Source organism: Monopterus albus, unplaced genomic scaffold, assembly GCF_001952655.1.
Source record: "Monopterus albus unplaced genomic scaffold, M_albus_1.0 scaffold144.1, whole genome shotgun sequence".
NCBI classification, from domain to species: Eukaryota; Metazoa; Chordata; class Actinopteri; order Synbranchiformes; family Synbranchidae; genus Monopterus; species Monopterus albus.
Window position 1 is genome coordinate 356,163 of NW_018128024.1, and position 26,532 is coordinate 382,694.

At 39.6% G+C, this 26,532-nt stretch overlaps 1 protein-coding gene across 1 annotated transcript in view; it reads left to right on the top strand.

Moving 5' to 3' along the window:
- The first annotated feature begins 792 nt into the window (after positions 1-792).
- Positions 793-26,532, top strand: part of tmem131l (transmembrane 131 like) — a 26,895-nt gene continuing 1,155 nt past the window's right edge. Inside the window, exons 1-23 of the mRNA XM_020614320.1 lie at positions 793-1,122; positions 1,867-1,940; positions 5,823-5,866; positions 13,467-13,538; positions 16,740-16,863; positions 17,986-18,102; positions 19,217-19,321; positions 20,476-20,553; positions 21,823-21,976; positions 23,191-23,249; positions 23,331-23,436; positions 23,545-23,647; positions 23,806-23,950; positions 24,154-24,324; positions 24,422-24,488; positions 24,577-24,700; positions 24,812-24,881; positions 24,966-25,075; positions 25,220-25,289; positions 25,483-25,616; positions 25,807-25,949; positions 26,035-26,221; positions 26,481-26,529. Coding sequence (XP_020469976.1) covers positions 999-1,122; positions 1,867-1,940; positions 5,823-5,866; positions 13,467-13,538; positions 16,740-16,863; positions 17,986-18,102; positions 19,217-19,321; positions 20,476-20,553; positions 21,823-21,976; positions 23,191-23,249; positions 23,331-23,436; positions 23,545-23,647; positions 23,806-23,950; positions 24,154-24,324; positions 24,422-24,488; positions 24,577-24,700; positions 24,812-24,881; positions 24,966-25,075; positions 25,220-25,289; positions 25,483-25,616; positions 25,807-25,949; positions 26,035-26,221; positions 26,481-26,529 — 2,430 coding nt within the window. The 5' untranslated portion in view covers positions 793-998. The remainder of the gene's footprint in view (positions 1,123-1,866; positions 1,941-5,822; positions 5,867-13,466; positions 13,539-16,739; positions 16,864-17,985; positions 18,103-19,216; positions 19,322-20,475; positions 20,554-21,822; positions 21,977-23,190; positions 23,250-23,330; positions 23,437-23,544; positions 23,648-23,805; positions 23,951-24,153; positions 24,325-24,421; positions 24,489-24,576; positions 24,701-24,811; positions 24,882-24,965; positions 25,076-25,219; positions 25,290-25,482; positions 25,617-25,806; positions 25,950-26,034; positions 26,222-26,480; positions 26,530-26,532) is intronic.

Genomic DNA, 26,532 nt, shown 5'->3' on the forward strand with positions numbered 1-26,532 from the left:
CTAGGGTCAAAGGGGAAATGTGTGGAGTTTTGTGCTGTGAAAGTTGGCATAAATGTTACTTGAAACACAAAAGGTGGAAGTAACTTGATAAAACACAAGAAACAAACTCAACTTACATTAAATCAGTCACAGTGGAGGATGAAGGCCTCACATTGTTGATATTGTACTTCAGTGGTACAACTATGCCATTAATCAGATTATTATGACCCAGGTTATATTGAGTAAAATCACTGATAGAAAGTAACCAGGTACATTACTTTGTGTACTTTACTGTAACTAAGTATAATCTTGAGTTATCTGTATTTAAAGTATTCTCATTTTCTGTAACATCATACTTTGACTTCACTACAATATAGAGACAAATATTGTACTTTTTACTCTGCTACATTTATTTGACAACCCCTGTTGCTTTTCAGAATCGGATGAATAAAGCAAAATACAGTATAATCATAAGACTGAAGATCCTCAGTGGGAATTTCACAATAATTTATAACCCAATAATATGATATACATTAAAATGAAATGTGTCATTCTGCACAATGAGTACTTTTACGTTTTGTGCATGAAGTTTATTATGATGCTAATACTTTTGTACTTTTACTTAAGTAACATTTCGGATGCATGATTTTTACTTGTATCAGAGTATTTTTACACAGTTGTATTGCTACTTTTATGTGAGTAAAGAATCTTGAGTACTTCGCTACTGCATAGTTAAGTACATACAGTAGCATACAATGGAAAAACTGTAAAGTACCTCAGATGTGTGCATATAGTAAATAGAGTTGGATTTTTAGTTACTCTCCACTGCTGTAGGTTATAGTCTACACGTTTATCTTGGTAAGGTACGTTTTTGTTAACTTTGTTGGGTTTACCTTCAGTAACAGACACGTAAACAGCGTTGCTGTACAATGACCGAGCAGGGAGGGACAGAGGGAAGCTCGGTGAGAGAAAGACCAACCCAGCGAAACACACGGTAGGCTGCTAACGGAGAGAGCAGCATGGCGGGGCTACAGGACTTCCAACAAGGCAGCAACTGTCACAGGAAAACGTGGATCAATATACTATTAGGAATAGTTCATTTACTTTTACCGTGCGTCCAGCACGGAGGGGCTCAGCTGCAAGGTATGTATGCACCTTTATGTTCCGATTAACACTAAAAACTACGGTTGCAGGAAAAGTACGTTAAGTTAGCTAGGCTGACTTGACAGCAAACGTTTGACTGGGAAATGGGTGGTGAGCTGAATTGTCTAAGCCGCATATGCACTCAGAATAACTCGAATAGGGTTCTGAATGCATTTTTAAGTCCCGACTTAGGAATATTTAGATTTTTACCAACTTAGAAGATGTTCGTAGCGAATGTTTTATCAGCCCGCTAGTTCCTGCTAGCTACCAACCAGTTCCCTCTGCTGTTTGGTTAAACGAAACGATAACTTGCCAGGCAGGGAAGTAACGTATTATGGTGTTTAAATTGGTAATTATCTGTTACTGTTGCCACTATAATAAAGCTACATAGCATTGGTGTTTATCTTAGTTTTAAGATGACACTAACCGGCTAAAAGCATTTGTGCGTACTACAGTAGCAGAAGATATAACGTTAACGTTATATTTCCCAAGTTGTTAGCCACCGAGCTAACCTTCCTGCTAGCAAACAGCCTTTGTCAGCCTGCCCGGACGAAGTCATTTCCTCACTTGGCTGCGTGATTATCATCATCCCCCCCCTTCAGTTTAATAATTTGCAATAATCTGTAATAATAGTGCACGATAATAATTGGCATTGTTGTTTTGGCATCTTAGGTGCGTTGCATTTCCAATAGTCCCATGTTGCTCAACACCTCATTGCTGATTTAATATTTTGCTCCCACAAAGCTCTGAGTCAGATGTCCACCAGCGTGGTCGAGGTCTGGCAGCCAGAGGATGCAGACTCATTTGTCCCGCTTCAGGTAATCTTAATTTCCTCCTTGTGTGTTTGTATGGGTAATGAATTGAAAGGGTTTGGAAATATGTGAAAACCCGTATCACCTAAAACAATCCTACGAATGCATCCAGATGCATGAGCACGTATGTTGCATTCTCTTTTCTATTTGGCTCCACTTTGTAGCAAGTTGTGTATGTTTTCTCATTTGTGAGAGGAAGGAGCAGTGACTGTACTGTATATGGCATGGTGGTCACACTACTGTGCAAATTTCACACTTAGAGAGCTTTAATCCACAGTATAATACACGACTTTGAAATTAAACCAGAGCAGTGGGCCACCTGCCATGTGGCATCTCCTTATTTTCCTTTGTACATAGCGTCCATTGTGCAGTTTAGTCATTAGTACGTTAGGAATGACTCTACATGCTACTGCTTCTATTTTCAGCTCCTTAGTTTGCATGTTTTGCTGTTTGTTTTGCAGGGATCTGAGTTACAATTTCCTAAACATGTTTAAGTAGGACTGTGTGGTGACTGTGGTTGTGGAGCAAGACCAGCATGAACAGCAGGAGCCCAGTGTTTACTGATAACCTGTCATGAGGTCACCAGCTGACTATCATGTTACCTGAGGAGGGTGTGGCATTCTCCGCAGTCCTCTATGTATGTGAAGAGTGTTGATTATGTGGCTGCCTTGAAAAATGCTACTGGAATATAGACTACACTATTTTGAATGCTTTAATACATTTTCATTTTTTACCTGATTGAATGGTAGGCCTTCTGTGGACTTTGATAAATATGGTATAAAATCAGGTATACCTTCACAAAAATACTTCCACACACTTGATTTTGCCAGTAGTATATTTTTAAAAACTCATTTTGCAACCTGTACAGTTCAGTTGTACCACAGATGTGTGCAGATAACAAAGGAAGAGCTTGATTCACCAAAGATGATTTTTGATGTTATCTGGATAACTGGTATGCTGCTTGACAAAAGGGTGCAGCACTCCGGTGTTTGTAAGTCTTTTTTCCACCTGCCCCTACCATGCAGAACAACTGGCAGATGGCAGAATTGTTGACATTGTTCAGTGTCCTGTTTAGACAGACAGCAGTGAATGGGAGTGACTGTCTCAGTTACATGAGCTATGTGAAATCGAGCATAACATGGGTGTCTTTCTTCTACACCCCAGGCCTGCTGGTTGTCAGCTGGTCAAGTAGTGTTGCTGCAGTCTCACTGAGGTTGTGATGCAGAAGGTAAAGTGGAAGGTAAAGTGTGAGGCATACAGGTGGGTGACAGAGGAAAGACCTGAATAGTGAATGAGTGGTCTTTTCCAGGATCACGACAGGGCATGAGGGTCACTGAATGAGTTGAGTATGAAAATGAAGTGAATCAAATGCTATGACCTTCACAGTCACCAGATATCAACCCAGTTGAACACATATGGGAGATTTAGGACCAGCTTGTTAAACAGTATCTCCAACATCATCATCAAAACACCAGATGAGGGAAAATCTTTTGTAGACTTGTAAAATCCGTGCCAAGGACCACTGAAGCTCTTCTGTTGGCACATTGTGGCCCAACACCTTACTGAAACATTTTATGCTGGTTTTCACATTAATCTGTCACCTGTTTGTAGTTAAAGTCAAATCAGATACCAAATATACCAGGCATCATAACAGAGAGAACTTGAACATGAGCGGAGTTTGTAACTGTTATCCTACCTGTTGTGATTTTGTAAACACTGACTGTATTTTGGGTTTGACTGAGGATCATATGTTTAGATTGGCTGCAAGTCTAAATAGGTGACTTCTGCTCCCCTTAGTAATTGTTAGAGTAGTTCAGGTTTTCATCTCTCATCTTCCTAGTTCATGTCTGTGTTGTGAATACAAACCCTTGTTGTCAATGTTTCAAATCCCTGTATTAGTCTGAAAAGCTCTGCATCTAATCAAATTCATTTACAAATGGTGCTGTTCTGCTTATATTCCTCCTGCTTTAGGTAGCTCACGGCAAAAGAGCAGCACCAACATGTGTTCTGCTTAATCAGCTGGAAAATAGTTTTGTCTCATTTACTTAAGCTATTAACATGCCAAGCTTCAGAGAGGCTGGGGACATTGTAGGGGACATTGTGCACAATAAAACAAAGACAGATCAGTTGGAACTTTTTGAGCTGCATCCTCTAACCTTAGCCATATTTAGACAAGGGGTGTATAGTTATTTACCACATTACCTTTATATTCTAATGGAAAGACGGTTTTCTTGTTAAACTAACAAGATAGAGATGTCTTTTTAAGATAACCCAGTGAATTAAATGCCTTCCAAACTGAGGTACCTTTTCAAATCAATGCAAAGCCCCTGTTTCTCCAATCCTACCATGAAGCAACCCTGCTCTTTGATTTGCAGCATTGCCTACAACTGGGTCAGTTTACTGTAACCAGAGACACCTAAGGGGTCACCACCTCAGTAGGAGCAGAAGGTCTTGTTTTTTATTAGCTGACAGATCTTTATTATCTCATAAACAGAGCATGTCGAGGTTGTGAAGATGCCATCTCTTTTCAGTTGATCTAATAGCACTAATGCCTAATGGGGCATGTTTGGTATGTAATTAGTCGTTTTCAGTAGAAGATTAGAAAGAGGCGATTACATGCATGAAAAGATTATGATCCATGGTAGTGCTGCACATACAAACACTATAGTTATGTCTTCCATTGGTGGTGTTTCGTGGTGTGATCCTGAAGCCATGATGCAGTTATAAGGCCTCTGATTGTTCCTATGGAAACTGCATGTTGTGCATTTGAAGAGACCTGAGCTTATCTCCGTAGACCAGTCAGCTGTGAATTAACAAGGTGCAGTGCTGGTCAGGCTTTGTTTTAGTTCATCTATCTATCTATCTATCTATATCTATATATAGATATAGATATAGACATGTACAGTGTAAGTAGCACTAATATTAACCGTACATGCAGTTTTGAGCAACTGGAATTTCCCAGTAACTTAAAATGACATGATTGGTAGTAATTGTGAGAAAGCCTCAAAGGACCTAGTCTACAGAAAATGTATTGGTGCTACAAAGTAAGAGGCAGTAAAAGCGAAAGACTGTAACTGTGTGTTTTGTTTTTTTTTTGTTGTTTTTTTATGTTGATGAATTTTCCTGCAGTGCTAGCAGAGCAATAAAATTAGGGTTTGATAGGTAATGATCTATAGATATTTTATTAGTCCTTAGGGAGTTGTACTTATGATTAAATCATCCTAACTAAAATGAATATTATATCAAGTAATTTAGTAAAAAGAATAATTATGTTGAAGATACTTTATACTGTGTTGAAAGTACCTTTCTAAGGTCAAGAAAAATGAAAAACCCAGTTATCAAATTGTAACCTGATTACCAATTACAGCTAGCCTACTTTTTGTTTAGTCATCAATCTTGGATGCACGTTGTGACAACAAACTGGGTGACCATCATTTACAGAACTCAAGTATACCCTGCCAGCACTGGCAGAAATGTGCTGCCTGCTGTCTAGGTTTGAGTCGGGGTGGAAAAGGTGTAATGCCAGTTTTAGTTTCCCAAGGCTAGTCCAGTTTTTTGCTTTGGTTTCGTGGTTTATTTACAATGCAGTCATATATTATGAAAAATAAAACCACTGGTGTTTCAGAAAAAATAATAACATTTATTTTATTTTATTTTTTTATTCATGTGTGTGTGTGCATGCGTGTGTGTTAACCAGAGCAGCTGGTTTATCAGTATGCATCAAACCACTTGTTTATGAAAGTAGCCAGAAGGCATCTTGGCATACTGTTACAAAGCCTCCTGATATGGTGTCTTTCTAGGTCAGAGTGTGAATGAATATGGAACGAGTGGATTGCAGTTTGCCATTGTGACCATACTGACTGAAATGTCCTTTTCTTTCTTTTTCAGATGGAAAAGGAGCGGAGAAAAGATGGTCTTCCTCTAGAAGACAGGTAAGCTTTTTTCCATCTTCTGTAGGAACTGCATAAAACTGAAAGGTTTTGTGTATTTTTTCAAGACAGCAACACCAGATGAAAAAAAGGCATAAAAATACCTTTAAGTCACTAATGTTGCTAGTTCAAAAGTTGGCCAGAGAAAGTCACACGTTCATTAATTTTTTTTTTAACAGTGCCTGAAGGTGATGAAAGGTTTCCACCTGTCCATGAGGGGCACTTCACACAAAATTATCAATAAACCCGAAAACCAACATATACTGTAGATTGCATCATAAGGAAATGTTCCTCTTGTATAATGTAGACCTGAGGTTTTCTGTAAAACACAGAATGAAAGCGGAACAATGGTGTGGGTTTGGTTTGTTAACAGCCCAATGGAAAAACAAGCCAACCTCTGCATCACCAAAGAGTGGTTGTATGTAGTTCAGACATGAAGCACTGTGGGAGAAAAGATGCTATAATTTCATGTGAACACATGCTGAATTAAACTGTAACTATACAGTGATGTTTCTTATTCACACAGGCAAATGGCATGGTATGGTAATAGGACTGAAGGTATCTAGAAAGTCTTCCCTTGTATGCAGGCTGTGTTTATGCTGGTGAGTGAGGGGCTGCGTGATGGAGAGAGTTTGGGGTTGTGTGTTGAGGCACAGGACCAAATTCCTAGCTAATTTTAGAACTCCTTGAAAGGAAAAAAGGAGGGAAGGACTGTGTTTCCCAGTGTTTTTGTTGCCATGGAAAGTTGTTCAGAAAGTAGATGTTTGCAGCAAAATATCAACAATTCATGGTGCTATTAAGGAATAACCTAGTGGTTATGGTGCTTTCTTAGAAACAGTAATGCTGAGGTTTGTGTCTCCCTCTCATTAATGATAAATGCTTTTTTTAAAGGGTACCTGCACACCCTTATTCTGCTCTCCCAGCAGATTTTAAGGAAAGCAACTGAGGAGTGACACGGCAACGAGTAAAGGGTGTGGCCTTGTTGCCATGTAACGTGTTATGTGGACAGTCAGGACACGGGGAAAACTGATTACTGCTCACACAGTAGTATGGACACAGTCGGAGCTAACAGCCTTGAGAAGCTACTGTTGGAATCTCTTTTTCTCTGCCAGAGAAACAGAGTCTGGTGGAGCTCTGACAGTCCCTACAAGCATGTTTGTCCTTTACGTAGAGATGCTGTATGGATACCTGAGTTGTAGCTGAGCTAGCGGCGCTATATAAGAGGCTCTCCGGTGTGTCAGTAACACAGCACCATTGTTTCTCACGGTTAAGGTTATTGTTCATCAAACAATATATTGTTAATCTCTGAAAACAGCACATTAAGCACATCCTGACCCATCACTGTAAAAAACATGGACGACGTGACAGCTCCCTCAAGTGAATCCACTCTGAGTCAAACGCCCTCGGGTGGCTGGTTGCAGTATAAGTCATATATCCCACTCTCTCTATGTTAGTGGATGGGACATGAGCCAAAGTATAAACTCAAAGTACAAATCAAATAAACTTTTCCTAGATATTATTTTTGGAAAATATTATCACATTAATTTGTGTATAAGTGGCCATTTTTCTGGTAAGTTTGTTTTTAAAGTTATTTGATATAAAAACAGGTATATTTTGAACAATTTAACAGCTTTGATTAGCAGTCTGATACGTCACTTGACTACTAGGTCGCTGCTGTGCAGAATCTGGTTGCAAAATGACAAGGTGGCAGCTGCCATATTGATAACATTTTGGCTGCGTTTTGTATAGTGGAGGGAAGTGGTGAAATCTTATTCATTTTTATACTGTCTATGGTCCTGATGGATTAAACCTCAGAGTCTTGTCTGTGTTGTTAGAATTAGAGAGGGGCCAGAGGATTCTGCAGAACTGAGCTTTGAAATAAAAATTGATCCAAACTGACAACTATCTATATTTGACCATTTTACACACTATATGAATTTTGTTGCAAAAGCAAGTACAAATGCTAGAATATTTATCTGACTTAAAGGGTCGCTACAGTTCAGCTGACGTGTCTCTGTGGGGTGTTTGTAATTTTCTGTTGTTAAGATTTTTCAAAGTCATCCCATTATTTAACCTATTACAGCAGTATCATGCAACTTGTATTTATAACATGAAAGCAGTTGAATGTCCAAATAGGAAAAATATCTAATCTGCCAAGAATTATATTCCTTGCAGCCATATGTAAGAACTCCACCTGACCTCAATTAAGTTGGGCTAAACTCTGCCATAATATTGTATAAGTATTATTTTGGTATTACAATAATGTATATTTTCTGAATTAAAGGTTAAAGGGGCCTGCCACCAATTTTACACACATGACATTTCCATTGACTCTATAAGGACTTTTTTTTTTTTTTTTTTTACAGTAATGTAGTTCATGGGAACATAAAATAGTTCCAGATATTAGGAGCAGCGCCATAGAGTTCCATTGACTTGGCTGCTATCTTTTAAAGTACGTAGTTGAAATCTATAGTAATAATTATACTTGTGGCAACATTTGTCAAAACACATTTTACGACTTCAAATATTATCACTTTGGTTTATCTAACAAGCACATCTTAATGTGATAATATTTTCCCGCAGAATTAGATTCTGCTTGTGGCGGCAGCTCACGGGGGGACTTCGACAACGGCTGTATTCTAATGTTAGCTAGCGTGCTAATATCAGATTAGAAGACTTTGCTCTTCCCCGGTGGTCTGTTGTCATGTATTTGTGTGTGTGAGCGAGAAACAGAGCAGGGCACAGAGGGACTGAGCAAATGCATGAAATAAGATTTAACCTATTTTAAATCAGTATGTAGTGGTCAATGTTGATACTGTAGCGGCCCACCACAAATAAATCATTGTATGGGAAACGCTGAGCTATTTACAGCAACAGAACATAGAATTGGTTTGCAAGGCTTTTCAAGTTCCCTACAGAAAATGATAAATCTAAATTGTTTTTTTGGGAACACTTTGAAGCTACTTGAGTCACATGACCCACTGTTATTTTTGCGCCCTCAATGTCACATTTCTTCTATCTTAAGGACTCTGGGTCAGTCTAATGAAAAGTTGCATTATGGGAACTCAAGGAGCTTGTGTTTTTGGAGCATGACCTATACTATGTAGTAAAAATCGGGATATTTTAGCCTTTGGTGATTTTGTTTCTGACGGTTCTTTTTGCAAATCTCTTTCAAGTCCATCAGCTTTTCTGAAAGTGCAGTACCTCCTTTTAAAAGTGACAGCCTTTCAGTCTTGATATAAAGTTCATAGGGTTTACATGCAACCATCATCTGCTGAACAGTCAAAGGAAGCTTTGTAGTGCTGGTTAACCTTTAGACCTCAAGAGCTTTGGGCTGTGAGGCCTCTCGTGCCTGGGTTATCAGGCACTTGGCAGGCCTGCCATCACGCTCTCCCAATTTAAAGAGCAAAGCGAGCCCCAGTTACAGAGGTTAATGATATGTCTTTCAGAGTCCAGTCTTGTGTCCAAAATATTTCAGCTCTTCTCCTTGTCTTTAGCTGTTTTCACTCTAATCTCCACGGCAGTCATTTCTTGTAATACCCTTCATTTTGTTGGTTTAAAAATATTTTCTCTGAAACCAGCCTGCTCTTCGCAACAGCTTGGTGTTAATATAATTTGGCACAAGTATTACAGTCTCATGTAATCACCTTTATTTGGCCAAGTATGTTACACACAATGAATGTGGCTATAATTTCATTGTTAGTCTTATTGTTTCACCATCTACAAATGTGTGAACTAATGTGTGAACATTAGTTGACCTAAACTCTCCTCTGGTCCTGACCTCTTCCCTGGAGCATGGCTGAGGTCACTGCTAACATTTACTTTATCTGAGTTAGATCCAAGGTCTCAAATAGCGGCAAACAACTTATTTTTGTACTGTGACAGTGGACACAGCCCTTTGACTGCAGCTTAGTGGTACACTTGTTCAGAGTTTTTATTCAAGGGAAGCTGATGATGAATTGAGGCAATACTAAGTTAGTAATACATGCAGTTTAACATGGTAAATGCCCTTCATCACCTTTTTAAAAAGTACATACTGTAAGAACCTGATCGTTCAAGAGACACCACTAACAGAGAGTGCAGCATGTTTTCCAGATCATAATCATTACTTGCTTTTATTTAGATAAATGCCTGTGTTAAAACTGCTGACCACGATGACTAGATCTTTGTCACCTGTCTGCCATCACACAAGACTCCTCTGCAGAGGCAGACAGCCTCATTTCATTTGACCCCTTGTCACCTACACACAGAATTTACTGTCTGACTAACCCTATTTGAAGTTCTGCTGTTTGGCAGGTCATGAATTAACAAGCTCCTCTTATCAAGTCTAACCGCACTGCAAGCTTGCATATAACAGCTTGGTTTTGTAGTATTGCATCTTGTTATCACAGGCTAAATCTGCTGAAGGGAGACAGAAGGGGAAACACTAATGTATTGTTATGGGGTAGATGGTACACTATGAGGCATTGTGGCAGCTCAGTCCCTCAGAGCAGGGGAATGGCTATTCTGGTTGCATTATCTGTCTCACAAATATACAAGTAATGGCAATATTTTGACAGCAGTGTGGTGTAAAATAAATAGAAGGGTCCTCTGAAAGCAAACAAACAAGATGCGGCATGATTACCTGCTACAGTACTGGATGGTAGCACACTATAAACCATCTTGTTATCATTATAAAGTAAAAGGGTAAATGAAGGATTTTTTTTTTTTTGCTCCAGCTACTTATGCTTTTGTTTGTGTTTGGCCTCCAGTTTGCATCTGGTCCTCTCTGTGGCCTTTGAGGCACATTTGCAGAATGCTAACATGTAAACAAGTCGAGCTGGGGTGCACCCTGTGACTGTAGACGCTTCAGTGAAGGGTTATATGACATTCATTTGGTAGTGGCCTTTGTCCAAAGCAACTCAGAATGAGTGAATTCTGCAAATCAAATTCTGTATTGTTGTACATTTATGATCATTGTTAATAAGATCTGTTTGTGTGGGCAGTGAAGGTGCATATTTTCACACTACCTACCATTTCTGTGGCACTACTCTGAAGTCCCATCCCTGTTTCTCATCATTCAGTTTATTATCAGTCGACCTTTATGCCTAGCCTCTAATGGAATTCATACAAATAGTTTATTATATGTAGGAACGCATTATTATAGAAAAATAATGGAGAACCACTAGCCTGGGAAAACTGTAAATAAGATGGCGTTTGTAACAAGAAATCATTAGCTTGAAGCATTTCTGAACATGTTGCATATTTCTTTAAGCAAAAATGTAAAGCTGATTTGTAAGTTTGACATTTATTTGTTCAATAAGGCATGTTGGTTTTTTTTGGGGGGGGGGCGTTTTAAAATGACAAGAGAGAAGGTATGGAATTAAAGAGAGACTTCAGTTCAGTCGATTTGTCCTCAACAACAATGATGAGGAAAGACAGCTTCAATTAATGTCAAACTTACAAACTGCAAACAAAACAAATCTGGGAGACCATGTCAGGATAACCAAAGAAAGAATGAAGGCTTAATGAAGATAGGTTTGTAAAAACATGAGTGCCCTGAGGGCAAGTCTTGTGTTTCTTACAAAGATTTTTCATATTGATGGTGAAGTGTTTTGAAATCATGCAAACCTGCAAGACTAAACAGATGTATTAATGTACAACCATGTGTCTGGTGAAGGTGTACTGCTTACACACAGCACTGTTATTCTTCTGGAGTTTTAACTGAGGTCTTTCAACACTGATACTTTAGATCAGTATATATCAGAAGTCTAGCACTCAGTGTATTTCACCTCCAACCTTATCTTAAAACCCACTCTCTGGCCACTGTATCAGCTGTTCGTCATTTCCTCTCCTCTGCTCATGACACATACCCTCTTTTCATACTTTCACATTGTACACCCGTGTTGTAGTTTGCCTGTCAGCCTACAGATAACAAATCCCAGAATGCTATAAGTTGTTGTGACAAGTTGGAGATTGGTGTGATGACCTGTTACTAATGTGATTAATCTCTTGGAGCCCAATTCAGGCAACAATGGCCAAGAGAAGCCACTAGATGAGGAAACTTCTAAGCACTCCCAGAGTGAATTTGTACCCAAATTTAGACTGCTCATCCTGTCTGTTTTAAGGAAGTATCACTGAAAGAAGAGTGGTTATGGTAGGCTGTAGTGTTGCTACCGTCAGCTCAGGAAAATGCAGTTTAGAGTATTCTGCCTTCTTCCTGCTGTTCACTCTGTACTTCATCTCCTTTTTATCTGTGTTGTTACATACTCTGTCCACTGTGTGCCCCACAAGTATTTGCTGAAGTTGGCTACATTTTATATATATTTTTGTTTAGTCTAACTTTTTGTATTTTTGCACTTTAAATTGTGTAATTTGTAATGAAGATAAATTGTGCTTGATTAAAAAACACTGTACTTTTCAAAACAAACACTACTGTGATAAGACCTAGAAATACTCAGTTAAGGATGTTGACTTTCCAGTCAACATCATTAACTGAAATCATGTTAACTGAGAAAGAGCTGAGCCTCACCATCTATGTCCTTGTGTGCTTGGCTTTTCAGGTGAAGCATAGAGTTAAATAATACACAAAAGCCTATTGAATCCAGGCTAGGCCTTAGTTATGTCTTTGTCCACTATATTATGTGTTGTGTTTTCCATCTGAGCTTTAGTGGGCTTCTGGACCTGGGTCTGTGTTTCATGTTCTTTTTTTCCCCCCACAGCAATTAGCCTATAGAAAAAATCTTTTAAAGGACTACATCACTGGCAACTAGAGTATTTTCCACATGTGATCTAAATGAACTCTTAAACCATAGCAAATGCCCATCCCTAATTTTTACACGATGACATTTTTGTCTTTGCCTTGACATGTCTAAGTTGCTGAGCTGTTTGGTGTTGTATGTGAGCTCTGATGTTTTTTTTGTTGTTGTTTTTTTAAGAGTTGCCTGTTTTAACTATGACTTGTGGTTGGTTGCTTGTATGTAGCCTTTCTCACATGTGCAGTTGTTGTAAGAGAACAGCACATGTTGTATTTGCACCTGCAATGTTGGTTTACAGTCTGTACAAGACACTCATATCAGCATATTGTGGGTTCAGTACATTCAGGTTGGGAAAAAAACTTAATACTGGTTAAAAATGACCCCCTTTTTTAAACTGCATGGCTTTCTAGTGAATGTGGTAAACCAATCATAATTTTTTTTGTCTTGTGATAAATTACAGGTGGGCTGACCAGTAGTTGTGCCCTTGGGGCATAATAGTATCTTGCCTTTATTTGAGATGTGGGAATGTTAACTTTTCTGGCAGTTCTGGTTTAATACCATCTAAGGAATAACTAACATAATCTAGATATAGACTAAATTAAAATACAGTTTAGTCATTTAGCTGTAAGCCGTGAATGACTCATTAGGAGATGTGAAACTCTTTCCAAAATACTCTTAATTGCACCGAGTACTACTGATGTTCTTTCATTGTATCTCAGTTTGCCAAACGTAGTGTTAACTGACGCAATTGAGCCATGTTTCCTCTATGTGTAACCTTAATTGGGATGTGCATTTATTTTCACATGCACAGGCTTCATTTAAATTGTGTTGTTTCTTTTTTTCTTTTGATTTCCTCTCTCCACCAGCTCCTCTCCATATACACGGGAGAATGGGAGGCCTTTGCTTTTTCAGCCCCCAGCGTTGGAGTTTGGGACGCAGTAAGTGCTGCTGTCATGTCTTAATTTAATGTGATGTGTCTTAACAAGCTAAGGGCTTTTCATTTTGTTCTTAAAATGTTGGCATTCTTTGTTACACACCAGTTAACATAAAACAAGAACAAAATGTACTTCATTTTGCCATCTCTTTAACCTGGGTTAAAACAAGACAGTAGTGTCATGCTGCAGAAAAGGAAAGATTTCATAAAGCAGGAACAGGCAGGATATCCCAGTATGGCAATAAGCTCACTTTCCCAGCGTCCAGGCGCATACTGGAGAGCGTTGACCTCAGTCAAAAAGGACTCCACTGTTTGTCTCCATACTCCCAAAACAACCAAAATATCAGATGTATGCTGTGGTTGGACAACAGTCCCATTGGTCCTGTTTAAAGCAACCAGCCAAAAGCCAAATCTATTTTATAACATTTTATGTCATACATTTGGAATACAGAAAGCAGGCAAATGAACAAAAATCCTAAAGGTATTCGATAAATATTTGGACATTTGAAATCTAATTGCTTCAGGGAATGGGACAAGTTCCCACGCAGCTGTTTGTAGGAGTTTTTTTTTTATTTTGTCTGTGCAAACTGTGGGAATGGTAGCAATTATACTGGACGGTTCCCCCAAGAAGTATTGATTAGTAAAACTGAAGATGAGACTAAAGAAAATTAGAACTGTTGGAAAGCATTTGCAAAATCAATAATATATGTGGATTGGGAGAAAAAAATAAATGTTAAAAGATGTACAATGATACAGCTGATAAATGTAAACTTTCGAGATAAAACCTGTTTGAAAGTGCAACGCTCAGTTCATCAGCTTCTTAAAATGAAAGTACAGTGAATTCAAAGCCTCACATACAAACAGGAAATGAAAGATGCTTCAGTTGAGACTTTAGAGAACATCTCAAATGCCAGTGTCGAGTACATGGTAATGATAATGTAGATTTGAATCCTTTATGATAGGATAATGTTACATTAAGGCTGCTTTATACTGTTTTTCTCAAGGGCAGTTGGCCTCCCTGAATCATAGCAAGTAACATTTTTTTATTCTGAAGTACACAAAGCTGAACTTGAATACACAGTTGAATGAAATACACAGGACTAATATGTCAAAACGCTACTGGTGACCTTTATACCACATCTCATGAATCTTTTCAGATCTCGTCCTACCTTGTGATAACCAGATATTTGCTGCTGCCACAGTCTAAACATTGCAAAGAAAACCTTGCAAATGAGTACATTCACTCAGTCAACATTTGGTTACCAATCTACTCTTGCACTAAAGGTGTGGGTTGCAATAACCGGTTCCTATAATGGTACTTGTAGAGGTTTGTTGTCATATTCCAAGAATAGCTCCCACTGCTGCACTGCCAAATTTGTGTTATGACAGCAGTGTTACACACAACATTTTTACAATTCCCAAGTGCACAGTGTACTTTTTAAAGTATTTTAAAGTCTAGTATTTGCCACTTTAGGAAAATCTTCATAACTTGCGTAAAATTCCCCCTTATCTCCAGTGTGGTCTATATGACTTGTAGGTCAGGTGCACACATCCAATTACTGACAGAAGAATAACATAGCCTTTTAGTGTGTACTGTCAGCAGGTACATTTTCTGTATTTTGGTTTCATTTGTTCCCTGGCATTAGCAGGAAAAAGTAAAAGTTACTTTAAGTGTCATCGACATAACCTTCATGGAACCTTTAGGGAACATTCCTGGGAGGTTACCTGTTTGCTGGGACACACTTTTGAGCTGTGCAGTCAAATGACTGCACAGTGTTGAGAAGGTGTCTCTGACCATGGACAGCACTTACACCTGAATTGTATGGTATATGACAGTCATCTGCCATTATATAAGCAACTGGGAAATACAGAGTGCTGTTCTTCAGACTAAAGCAATGCTGGAGCAGCATACTGCTGAAAACCTGGCGAATGTGCTTTCCGCCACTGCAGAACACTGGAGACTTAAAGGTAAAGTCACAGCATGCGCTCATGACAGCACTGGCAATATGGTGCTATATTGTGTGAAGTTTTTTTTTTTTTTGTAGCTGTAGTGTTATCAAGCAGAAAATGCAGATTATATCAGAAATGGCAAAAACCAGAGCTAAACTTTGAGCGGATGCAACCCAGAGCCTTTTCATCACTTTCTTTAAGTCCTTATTTGTATTTGTGGTTTACTTCTGACACCAGCACTTGCCTCAGATTACATAGGGCTCAAACTTGTTAGCCATCTGTCAACAAAGAGACCAATGGCTAATTTTCCTCTTGTGCCTTCCCCGTATTGACAGAATGCAAAACACTAGCTATTCACTGGCCCTTTGCTGTGACCCGGTTACCAAAATGTTTTCTAATTTGTAAACCCTGAGTCAGGGTGGATTAAATGTCCATCTAAACCACAGTGTAAGAGGAGGGATACAATATTATTGGGTGGTGTTTTTATATAGATGTTTACATACACACACACAAACATGTGACAACCTTGACGACAGACCGTCTGTGAACAGCTCCTCCTCCTCGTGTTGTTTTTGTAACACAGCGCTGTCAATCATGGCGATCCAACTCTTAGCGACCTAGTAAGACTAGCTAATTTAATGTTGAAATACAGCTGTTGCTGAGGGCAGCACACTGTGTGTATATATATATATATATAGCATGGGAAACCTGATCAGTCCGACCAGTGTGATTAGTGATCCAATTGATTTGTTTCAAATATTTACTTCAGAGACAGATGTAGGAGAGCAACATACTGCTGTGGGAGAGCTAGTGCAAAAGGGTAAAGGTCAGATGAACAGCACAGACGTATAGTATTACTATATTTAAAGAAAAAAAGTTGTGAAAGCATGACGCCCCCATTCCCCACCCTCAAGCTACCACCACAAGTAGGATCGAATTCTGTGGGAAACATTGGAATTTAATTGTGTGGTGAATGATTTGGTGCCCTTGAATTTTTCAAGTCAAGTCAAGATTTTTATTTGCCATTTATGCATAAACAGACAGTCTAGGCATACAGGAATTCTTGTGCAGCTCTCCTTTGGAGTCAGGTAAGAAGTCAAAAGCCTTAAAGAACACTTAGTCTTAAAATAAAAGTATTAAAAACCGCAATACACCAAAAATAGGGTAGTAGTATTTTGGTGTGTATCCTTAGTGCTCCGTAGGTAGACATTCAGTAGAGAGCCTAGTTATGTATGATTCTTTTCTGTCGTTACAGGCCGCTGGGGCTGCCAAGAGCTGAAACCATATATATACACAACCCCAGCCAGGAAGTTCCTGTGACACTGCTGTCAATGTTTACATCCAGCAGGCATTTTTACATACCTTCCTTTCACAGAAGTGTAAGTGTCCATACGTGTACACATGGGATGTAACAATACCAAAAACTCACGGTACAATATTGCCGAAGAAAAAAGCCCACTATACAATATTTGTCATGGTATTTTATTTTTAAAAAATGCCATTTACTAAATAATAAAGCATATATGTTATGATTTTGTTTTTAACTGAGGGTGCTCCTGCTTTCCTTCTTTATTAAAATAGAAGTAGCCAGCCATGACCAAAGCACCTGCAAAAAATTGGTATGAATTGTCACTGGCACTGAATGACTGAACTGCAAAACAGACAATAATGTAGCAGTCAGTAAAATAATATAGCAGCAGGTGGAACATCTTTTTTTTTAGTATGCCCTAGGCAGGTCTAACTTTGTTTAGTAGCCGTGCCAACTGGTTGTCGGATTCTTAGTACTGGACCAGTTGAAACTGGGGCCACCACCCCCGACCACCAGGGGCAGTAGTGAGCAAATTGCTGCTTGGTACACCAGAATTAGGAGAAGATGACAAAATACAATAGTACAAGTCACGTAAAGGTGAGATTTGTGCCTTGCTGGAGGTGTGTTTTTGTTTATATAAACACTGTGGTCTACATTTTCAAGAGAAAAGACTTTAAAGGTGGTTGATTTTGCATTTGTGTGTCCGGCTTGTTTGCCTACCTCCATTAAGGTGTAGTGTCCCCACTGTTTCTGCGAGATGTGTCATTTCTTGAAATGGTAAAACAGAAATGCTGCCACACAAAAGCTCAAAGTCCACAATGGAGCATCCGCAGTGTCTGTTTCAAATTTGCAACCTGAACACAGTTATACAGGGTGGGCCACGGAAAAGTAGCCCGCCTCCGGCAATAGTATGAACAAGCAAATGAACTGTTTTGGAGGCGGGCTACTTTTCCATGGCCCACTTGGTACAAGCGACATAACCGTATCTAATATCTTGGTAGATACGTCACATTCTCATGATGGCATTAAGAAAATTTTCAATTGCAATATCATGAAATTGCATTAATTGTTACATCCCTATTGTACACCTCTAGGTGCACAAGATATTCATAAGTAATGATGTTAGAATAAGCTCCATTGGGATAATTTGTGTATCCTGTTGTAATTACTTATTGTTTCCTGTCTATCCTAGGTGATCCCACCCAAAGGGAAGGCATCTTTTAAACTAATTTTCCTCCCGTCTGAGGAGGGCAATGTAGAAAACACATTATTTATAAACACATCCGCCCATGGGCTGCTCTCATACCAGGTCAGTTGCATTATTACACCTCCTGTTGTGTAGTCGCAGACCATGTTCTTGTGGGATGATGGTCAAACCCCACATGATGGTGCTTGTGGTGTTTCTTCTACTGCAGCATTTATTTCCAGACAGTAGTGGCAGTACTAGAAGACACTAAAGGTTTAATTGTTGTTGTTTCCAGTCAAAATGATTCAGTATTGCTCTATTACCTCAGGCACAAGCACCACTTTTGTTCTTGCAGCATTTATTATTGTCTGTCAGTCTGTCTTGTCTACCCCAACCGGTTGTGCTACCACTTTAGCCATTTTAGGGTGTATCTTTCAGACCTTGGCTAACACTGTTAATAATTTTCTAATTTTTATTTCAGATTGCAGCTTATGTAAAGTTTGGTGATGCTTTCTGCATGTGCATTAATAGTAGTTACAGTCCATCTCATATTAAACCTACACCACAGCGTTTCTGACATGTACTTATTAATGGCATGCAGACATGCCCAGACACACAGACACACACTCCTGTACAGCCTTCTACAGTGCCACTCCCTTTCCATGCTTCAAAGACATAAATGTTTCAGGCATTCACTTGTGTTTTTAATTCACTTTTTCACTTATGGTATTTATAAGTCAGCATTATCTGTCCAGCTGTTCGTGTTTTTGTTCATTTGATATAATGCTGCCAAAAACCTCAGTTGAAATACAGCTCAAAACTGCATTTGGGGCTTTCTGCAATACTGGGGCACATGCCAGTGACTGGAGAAAGATGGCCCACATTTAATCAGAGCATGTTTGTTTAGACAGTTTGGAATTTGAAGTTCTGTTTTACCTAGATTTACCTTATAGAATTTGGAAGTCTTCTGAAACTTGCATAATTTACCCTGTGTTTGTGTTTGTTAAAAAAAAAAAATCCCAAAACGCCGTTTCCTTTGAGACGCTACATTATTAGCTTTATGTTTCTCTTTATTCATAACAACAAAGCATCAGCTACCATGTAACCAGCTTGTCCAGAGGTTTAGTTCAGGCCCTCTCAGTGACGCTGTCTCCTTGTTTTGTTTGACTGCCTGGACTTAATATAATGCACATGGTGCTGAGAATCTGTTTGTTAATGTTAACTGTTCCTTTTCCAGGTATTTGGTGTGGGAGTTCACCAGGGTTCATTAAAGTCTGTCCAAAGAAAGGATAGACTCCTAATATTCCCTCACATCCAGAGCATTAAGCTGACCCTAACTCAGGTATGTATTCAAATGTCTGGGTGTTGGTTTGTCTCGGCCACAGCTCATCATTTGAAGCAGCTGATTTCCCCTTTCCTGCCAGCGTCGATTAAAAACAAATGCTACATACATACTCAGGGTCTTTATGCTGAGTGGTTGTTGTGTAGTTACTGAACATGTGTGCAGTCAACATAAAGGAGTCCAAAAAAAAAACATTTTACCTGGTTAAAAAATGTAAATGATTGTAAAATAGATTACCACTTTATTTAAAATGACATGAGCTTTATGTATTTTTTTTTATTTATATGTATACAAATTTCAAAGCCTTGCAACAACACTGAAAAACAGCGACAAATTAGCACCTAGTTTTAGAAACAATCGAAGGTAGTGAAAGTGTGTGAAAAGCTATCTGAAAGGAGCTCTTGTCTCTACAACAGGAAGTGGGGTGACGGTTGCAAAATGTCAGCTGGCCAAGTGCAGAGACTCTTCAGGTCTCAGTCACTCAGAAGGCTGCTGCTGCTGCTGCTTGTGCTGATGTGGCCTGTTTTTCTCTCAGCAAGCTTCCACCTTTATAGCATATGGTTAAAACAGTCTCTGTGCAGTAAAACGCATGATATTTAGTTCCTGCTTTTTCATCCACCTCTATCCTTAGCGTTCTGCAAACTGGAGGGCAATTTAAATAGGTCACAATTTAAATATTGCATCATATGCAGCTGTCTCTTTTGCATTTAAATACCGATGTTAATGTGGTCGCAGTCATCACTGAAATTCATGGCAGTTGATTTTCTGACAGTTTATTTTTTATTTTTTCCTTTTTTGAAAGAAAAAGAAGAATAATCGCACTGAAGAGCTGACTGACAAAATTCTAGGGTACAGCCCTAGTTGTAGAAATCTGCTCCAGAACATGCTTAAATGTGGAGAGGTGCTGTCAAAGCCTCCTGTGACCCAGACTCGGTGAACAGCTAGGACCAGCTAGTACGATCTGGCAGCAGTATTAGCTGCTAAAAGGTTTTGAGCAGGATTGACCTCTCTAACCAATCAGAGATTTTCAGTTATTTCTGCTGGAGCCGGGAGAGGAAGTGCTGGGTGGAGCAGAGCGCTAGTGCTACATAAAGTTGCATATTGTAGCCATTTAATCTCTGACCTCACTGTGTCTTGCGTTATTCCTCGTGCAGGAAGATGCCTCCAACATAACTATACTGGGTCTACTCCTGGAGTGCAGCTTACCGAAGAGTTTGTTCAACAGCCCTCAGGTATAAATCTATTTCTGTAGTTCAGTAGCCGCTACTGTCAGTCCTAACCGAACATTTGTTTCCTGGTACAAAAGATCCATAACTTCAGAATTTTAAACTCAGAGGTTCTGTCAAAATAATGGTTCCCCTGTTGTTTTGTATGGAGAGAAAAATATTTAATTTTACTTGAAACAAGTGTAAATACCTAACTTTAACACTGAAGTTCATCAATGTCTCTGAATCACATTTCTTAAATAAAGAATGCGCTCTTGAATTTGCAGGCAGACTAAGAAAAAATGGAAGTTTAAAAAAAGAACAGTTCACAGCATACTCTTTCTTTATGATGTGTGATTCTACACCATTTTTTAGTTTGTTTCTAATTTGCAAAAATGGAGCTAAGCCTTTCTGACTGCTCTCTTCACGCCCACTCCTTTCAGCAGAAGGCCAGTTAGTCTAAAACTTCAACAGACAGCTGGTCTCGTCATCTGAGCACCTTCTGCTTTCAGAACCCCCGAGGAGGGCGAGATCTCTTGCCAGACTTTTAATTGCTTCCTCAAGAGGCTTTATAATTGATGCAGGGCTCCCAGTGCTTATGTGGCACAATACACATGATGCAAGAGATGGCTACAGACAACCTAACTATATTGTCATAACTATATGATCTTAAATCATTATGTTTTGTTGCACGAGTGACACAGCTGTGACCTTCGGCTCGTATTCAAAATCAACACCTGCTCCTCAGTTCTTTTTCAAGGCTTGGCTAACAAAGTTGTGAACTGGTCGATCCTGGTTACAGATTAAAGGAGCCTTGCAAGAGGTTAGCAGTGGCCTTGGCTTTAAGGGATTAGGTTTGCAGGCCTTGAACTCCAGCACCAAGCCAAGGCATCAGTCTACAGGTTTCCAAGTGACTATTCACCCACCGAGACAAGCTCTGGTTTGCAGGGAGATGACTTCTAATACTGATCTATCATCTTCAAGGGAGTTTAGCTGCAGGGTGGGATCGAAGGATGGATGTAGTAGTTTCTGTACAGTGTATATCTGGTTACTCTGTTGGGCAACAGCAAAGAAAATAATTCACACTTTCCCATGGCTGTTGATTTTCTTTCCACTACCACCATAACAGCTAGTTAAATAGTAAAATTCCTATCTTTGTTCTCTCTTAACATCTGGATTGCCTTTTTTATTTGTCTATTCACTCTTCAACTACCCCTCATTGTTTACATGTTTGTCTTTGTTCCTTCTGGCCTTACTCTGGTGTGTGACTGGTATGCCTTTCCTGTCCTGTCCCAGGGGTCCTGCCTCAAGAGTGAGGAACGCCTCAGTCTGCAGATTAATCTGTCGACACGTGGTGACCAGCCTGCTGACCTGGACAAACTCAAGCCTTATATCATTGAGCACATTCTAGTGCTGCTGGTAGCCCCCACCGCAGGACCATCTACAGTAGGTGGGTGTCTCAGACCCCTCTAACTCCACATCTGGAGGCAAATTTACTGTGGAAATGTGACAGGGCATGTGTGTTCGAAGCCAAGTTTGATTATGACTAATTTGTCATTCATAAATAATAAAAGTAACCGCAGTTATCAGATAAATGCAGTGGCGTAAAAAGCACAGTATTTACTTCCAAAATGTAGTTAAGGTACATGAAGCTCCAGAAAATGTAAATGCTCAAGTAAAATACAGATACCTCAAAATAGCATTAAAGTACTTGAGTAAATGTACCTGGATTCCACCACTGCACACCAGTGCATTGCTGCTTCATCAGCCTCCGGTCGTTACCTCAGTGAATGTCTCATCTTTGAGGCTTGTTTCTGTGGGGGTTTCCTATCAGAGCAAAGGTTCAAAAGGTTATAGTGTTTACATTTGGTCATTAGATAATGAAGTTGCTGTATTTCCTGTGGCTGTTTTTTCCCTTTTCAGTTAAGTTTACTTTGATTCACGGGGACTTAGAAAACTTGCATAATGTTCATGATGCTGTTGTTTAGAAAGAAGTGACACAGACCTCTGACAGAGAAATGATGACACAATTTCTGCCTTCCTGCGTTGACTTGACAGTAACAAAGGCTAAAGATCATATACCCTTGAAATCAAATATTGGTGTTTATACAGTGTTTTCATCCACACATGTGAATTACAGTAAATAGTTTTGTCATACAGGCTTTGAATAACATCAGTAAACCCAGTTTGAATTTGTAAACACTTGTCATGATGTTAATTTTCAATTTTGCCTAGACTCAGCAGTACACTGTGGCTTAGGCATATAGTGGGGTTTTAATTGTTGTCAAACTGGATTTATGAAGTTAGAGGGTCATTTTTCACTTTTGCTTTTATAAGAGCTTTATTAAAAGAAGTCTGTCTCTGTCTCAGCAAGTTTATGACTTTGAAAGAATGCAATGGAGCTTCAGTAATTATGATCCCAAAAATGCATTATTGTGAAATGTGCCTTCTGACTGATGAGTAATTTTACTTTTGGTACTTCAAGTATATTTTGCTGCAAATATCTTTTAACTTAACATTTTGATTGCAGGACTTTTACTTGTAGCAGCATGTTTTTACATGGTTGTGTTGATACTTAGGTAAAAAATCTGAGTACGTCTTCCACCACGGCATTTAACTGTGTAAACTTAGTAGTTTTTGTTTGTCTGTCCTTATTTTCTACAGGGGATCCAAAAATAGGGGTGCATATGTTAAATTCTGGAGGCAAGAAACTATATGTAAAGGTGAGGCTTTCTCTTTGTTTTGCTCGATCATGTCTTTAAGCAGCTTAATTCCAGCTTTGACCAGAGGTTTTATCTTCCCAGGATGTGCGGGTGCTATCAGAAGTGGAGGCCAGCCTGGAATTTCAGCAAGTTGCCCTGAGACCAGAGGCCAAAAACTTCACTGAAGTGGCTACCCTCGCCTGCAGAGGTGAATGCTCCTTTTATTTCAGCTCATATAATTTATTTTAAGTGCAATAACATTTGACCAAAATATCTTAGAAGATTTGGTGAACAGGAGTTTTGTTTCTTATATCAGGTTCATTGCCAGCCCATGGAAGAAAATGCATCAGTCATATCAGTTTAAAAATTCTGGGGAACAGGACAGCCTACAACTTCCCTGGGCTACAGATCATACCCAGGTAACAAGGAGGCCTTTTGCCATTTTCACACGTTCTGATGAAAATAAAACAACGGTTTATTACATTAAATATAAAAAATCTCACTGGTGGTTGAAATTGTAAATGTAAACTAAGCATTATGGCATCATTTTTATATAATTTTTTTTTGCTTTGCACAGATGGATGGTGGGAGATTTGTTCAGCCTGTTCCAAGTGAAACAAAGAGATGCCAACCAGGTGGATCTGTGGCTGACCAACCCCACGCTCCTGCCCCTCACTGTGTTCAATGCCAGCCTCTCGCACAAGTTGCAGGGAGTAATGAAGGTATACACTGCTTCATCATGTGATGATAGGATGCAGAGCTCATTATACCATGGTAAAGTGTTAATTAGCAAACCACCTTGTTAGTTTATGGCAAAGAAACAGTGATCTGGGCAAGCCACACTATATTTCACTCATTTATCACAAGGATCTCAAGTTCTGGACAGGATTTGAGACTAATTTATCTGCTGCCCCCTGTCTGTCAGGTGATGAATTTCAGCGGCCCACTGACAGTTCCTCAGGGTTGTTGGTGGATCCTGTCCCTTCAGCTGCTCAGCAGGGCCCTGCCCGTTAACCAGGTGTCCACCCTGAGTTTGGATACCAGCCTTGGCTTAGCTCTGCACATCCCCCTCTACTTTAACTCTACTGCTTCCAAGGTAAAATGGCAGCTCTGTTGGTCACTTAGTTAAAGTAGTATGCTGAATTGGGGTTTAGGATCAAATGTGGAAATTAATGCTTTCATTCTGTCAGCAGGGGGATGTGGTGTTTGAGACAGAACAAGAGTGTGGGCAGCCTTGCCCCCTCAGATTGTCTGATACAGGTGAGACATGGCACACCATAGTCTCCAAAGTGAGAGAAGTTTTTACGTTGTTCATTTATTCATTTTTTTTCCTCTAATGTCCAATCAGGTTGTTCAGAGTGGCAGCGCTCTCTCCTCCCAGACTTTTCCCCCTCGTCCTGGGAAATAGACAACAAACTGGCCTCTGAGCTCTGCTCTCGATGGCAGAGCCACAAAGACAACCTGCCTTGCAGGTCAGTCTTGGATGCAACATGCTGCTTTCCTTTCCATGCTGTTGTGTATTTGTAATTGGTCATGACACAACATCAACACCTTTAGTCATGTGAATCCTTTTACCCTCTCAGGTGGCCCAGACTGCCTGTAGAAACATCAGCTCCTCTGGATTTTGGTGCTACACCCGTCAATGACAGCAAGGTGGACAACACTTAAATGATTCCTTACTGAAAATGATGGTTTTATTTTTACAATTAGTCTTACTAGAAGTGTTTTTGGTTTCAGGTCAAGACGTTTATGCTGAAAAATCCTTCCGCTTCAGTAATTTCTGTAGAGATTCGAATCCTCTCCCAGTACCCTGCCCCGCTGGAAGCTCTGGATTTCCTAACCAAATGGTACGCACAAAATGTTTTATTTCACAAGAATGATTTAATTAAAATTATTTTTCTGCTTCAGCAGTTTTGTGTAATGATGGTCCAGCACATTCCTCTAAAGTAAAAGTGTTTGTTTTTTTTTTGTTTGTTTGTTTTGCTTGACAGGTTTTCTATTATTCCACTCTCTGTCAACATCAGCACCACAGAGTTTTCTCTGTTGGCTTCTCCACCCAAGGTAAATCTTAAAAACACTCCTGGGAATAGCTGTGACACTGTTTAATCTTGTTGGCTGATGACATGTAGTCTGTTTCTTACTTCACTTATTCATTAGGTCCATGGACAACACAGGTGTTCTTGCTGTGCTTCAGTCTTGCCTGTGTTGCCTTCCCTACTTACTTTCCCCAATTTTTCTGTGTGTTTGTGTTCAGGCTGGTGAGAACGTCGAGGACATAACAGGAGAGGGTGTCCTGCGTCTGCTGCTGAAGCCCTGGGAGACCAGAGAGGTTGCTGTGGTGTTTACTCCCTCTGAACACAAACCCATCACTACCATTCTCATCATCAGGTACCGATTCATATTACTTTATTATTGACAGGTTGAATTTGTTCAAACCTTTTGCATTAGTGGAGAAATACTAAGACCTCTTCTTAGTTGTAAAACATTTTTAATGTTTTGAGTGTAATGTTAATTCATGGCTCAAGTCAAAGGTGTGAGACCAAGGCCTTGGTCTGTGTGTGTGTGTTTCATGTGTTAGGAACAACCTGACGGTGTTTGACATGGTGATGGTGCAGGGCCATGGGGCCAAAGAGCTGCTAAGAGTCGGAGGCAAACTGCCTGGCCAAGGAGCCTCCCTGCGCTTCAACGTTCCTCAGTCAACTCTAATGGAGTGTCGTGATGGTGAGGTTGAAGCTTCATGTAACAGAGATAAATTAAGCTGCTGCCTTCACCTCAGAAATGGCTAAATATTTCTGTGCACTTCTAGGTGTGCGCACCAACAAGCCACTGTTTGCCATCAGAAAAAGTTTCAAGGTGGAGAATGCAGGAGAGCTTCCTCTGACAGTCGTGTCGATGAATATAAATGGATACAAGTGTCATGGTTTTGGCTTTGAGGTGTTGCAGTGTCACTCTTTCAGCCTCGACCACAACACCTCCTCAGAGATCACTATTGCGTAAGTGGAATTTTAGCCTGCTTTGTTTTTTACAACAGATTTTTTTTAACCATTGCTGCTTAATATTTGAATAATGTATATATAATATAATGTAGTCATGTTTTGTCTTTAATACTGACTGTTATCAGTCAGTTAGTTAAAATTAAGAAGGTTCTGTTTTTCACCTACAGTCAGGCCCACGTCTTCCTCTTCCATTTCACCTTATTCCTTTGTTCCTCTTTCAATTTCTCTCTCTGGATCTACTTGTCTGCTTCCTCAGGTTCACCCCAGACTTCACCTCCTCCTGGGTGATCCGGGACCTCACCCTGGTG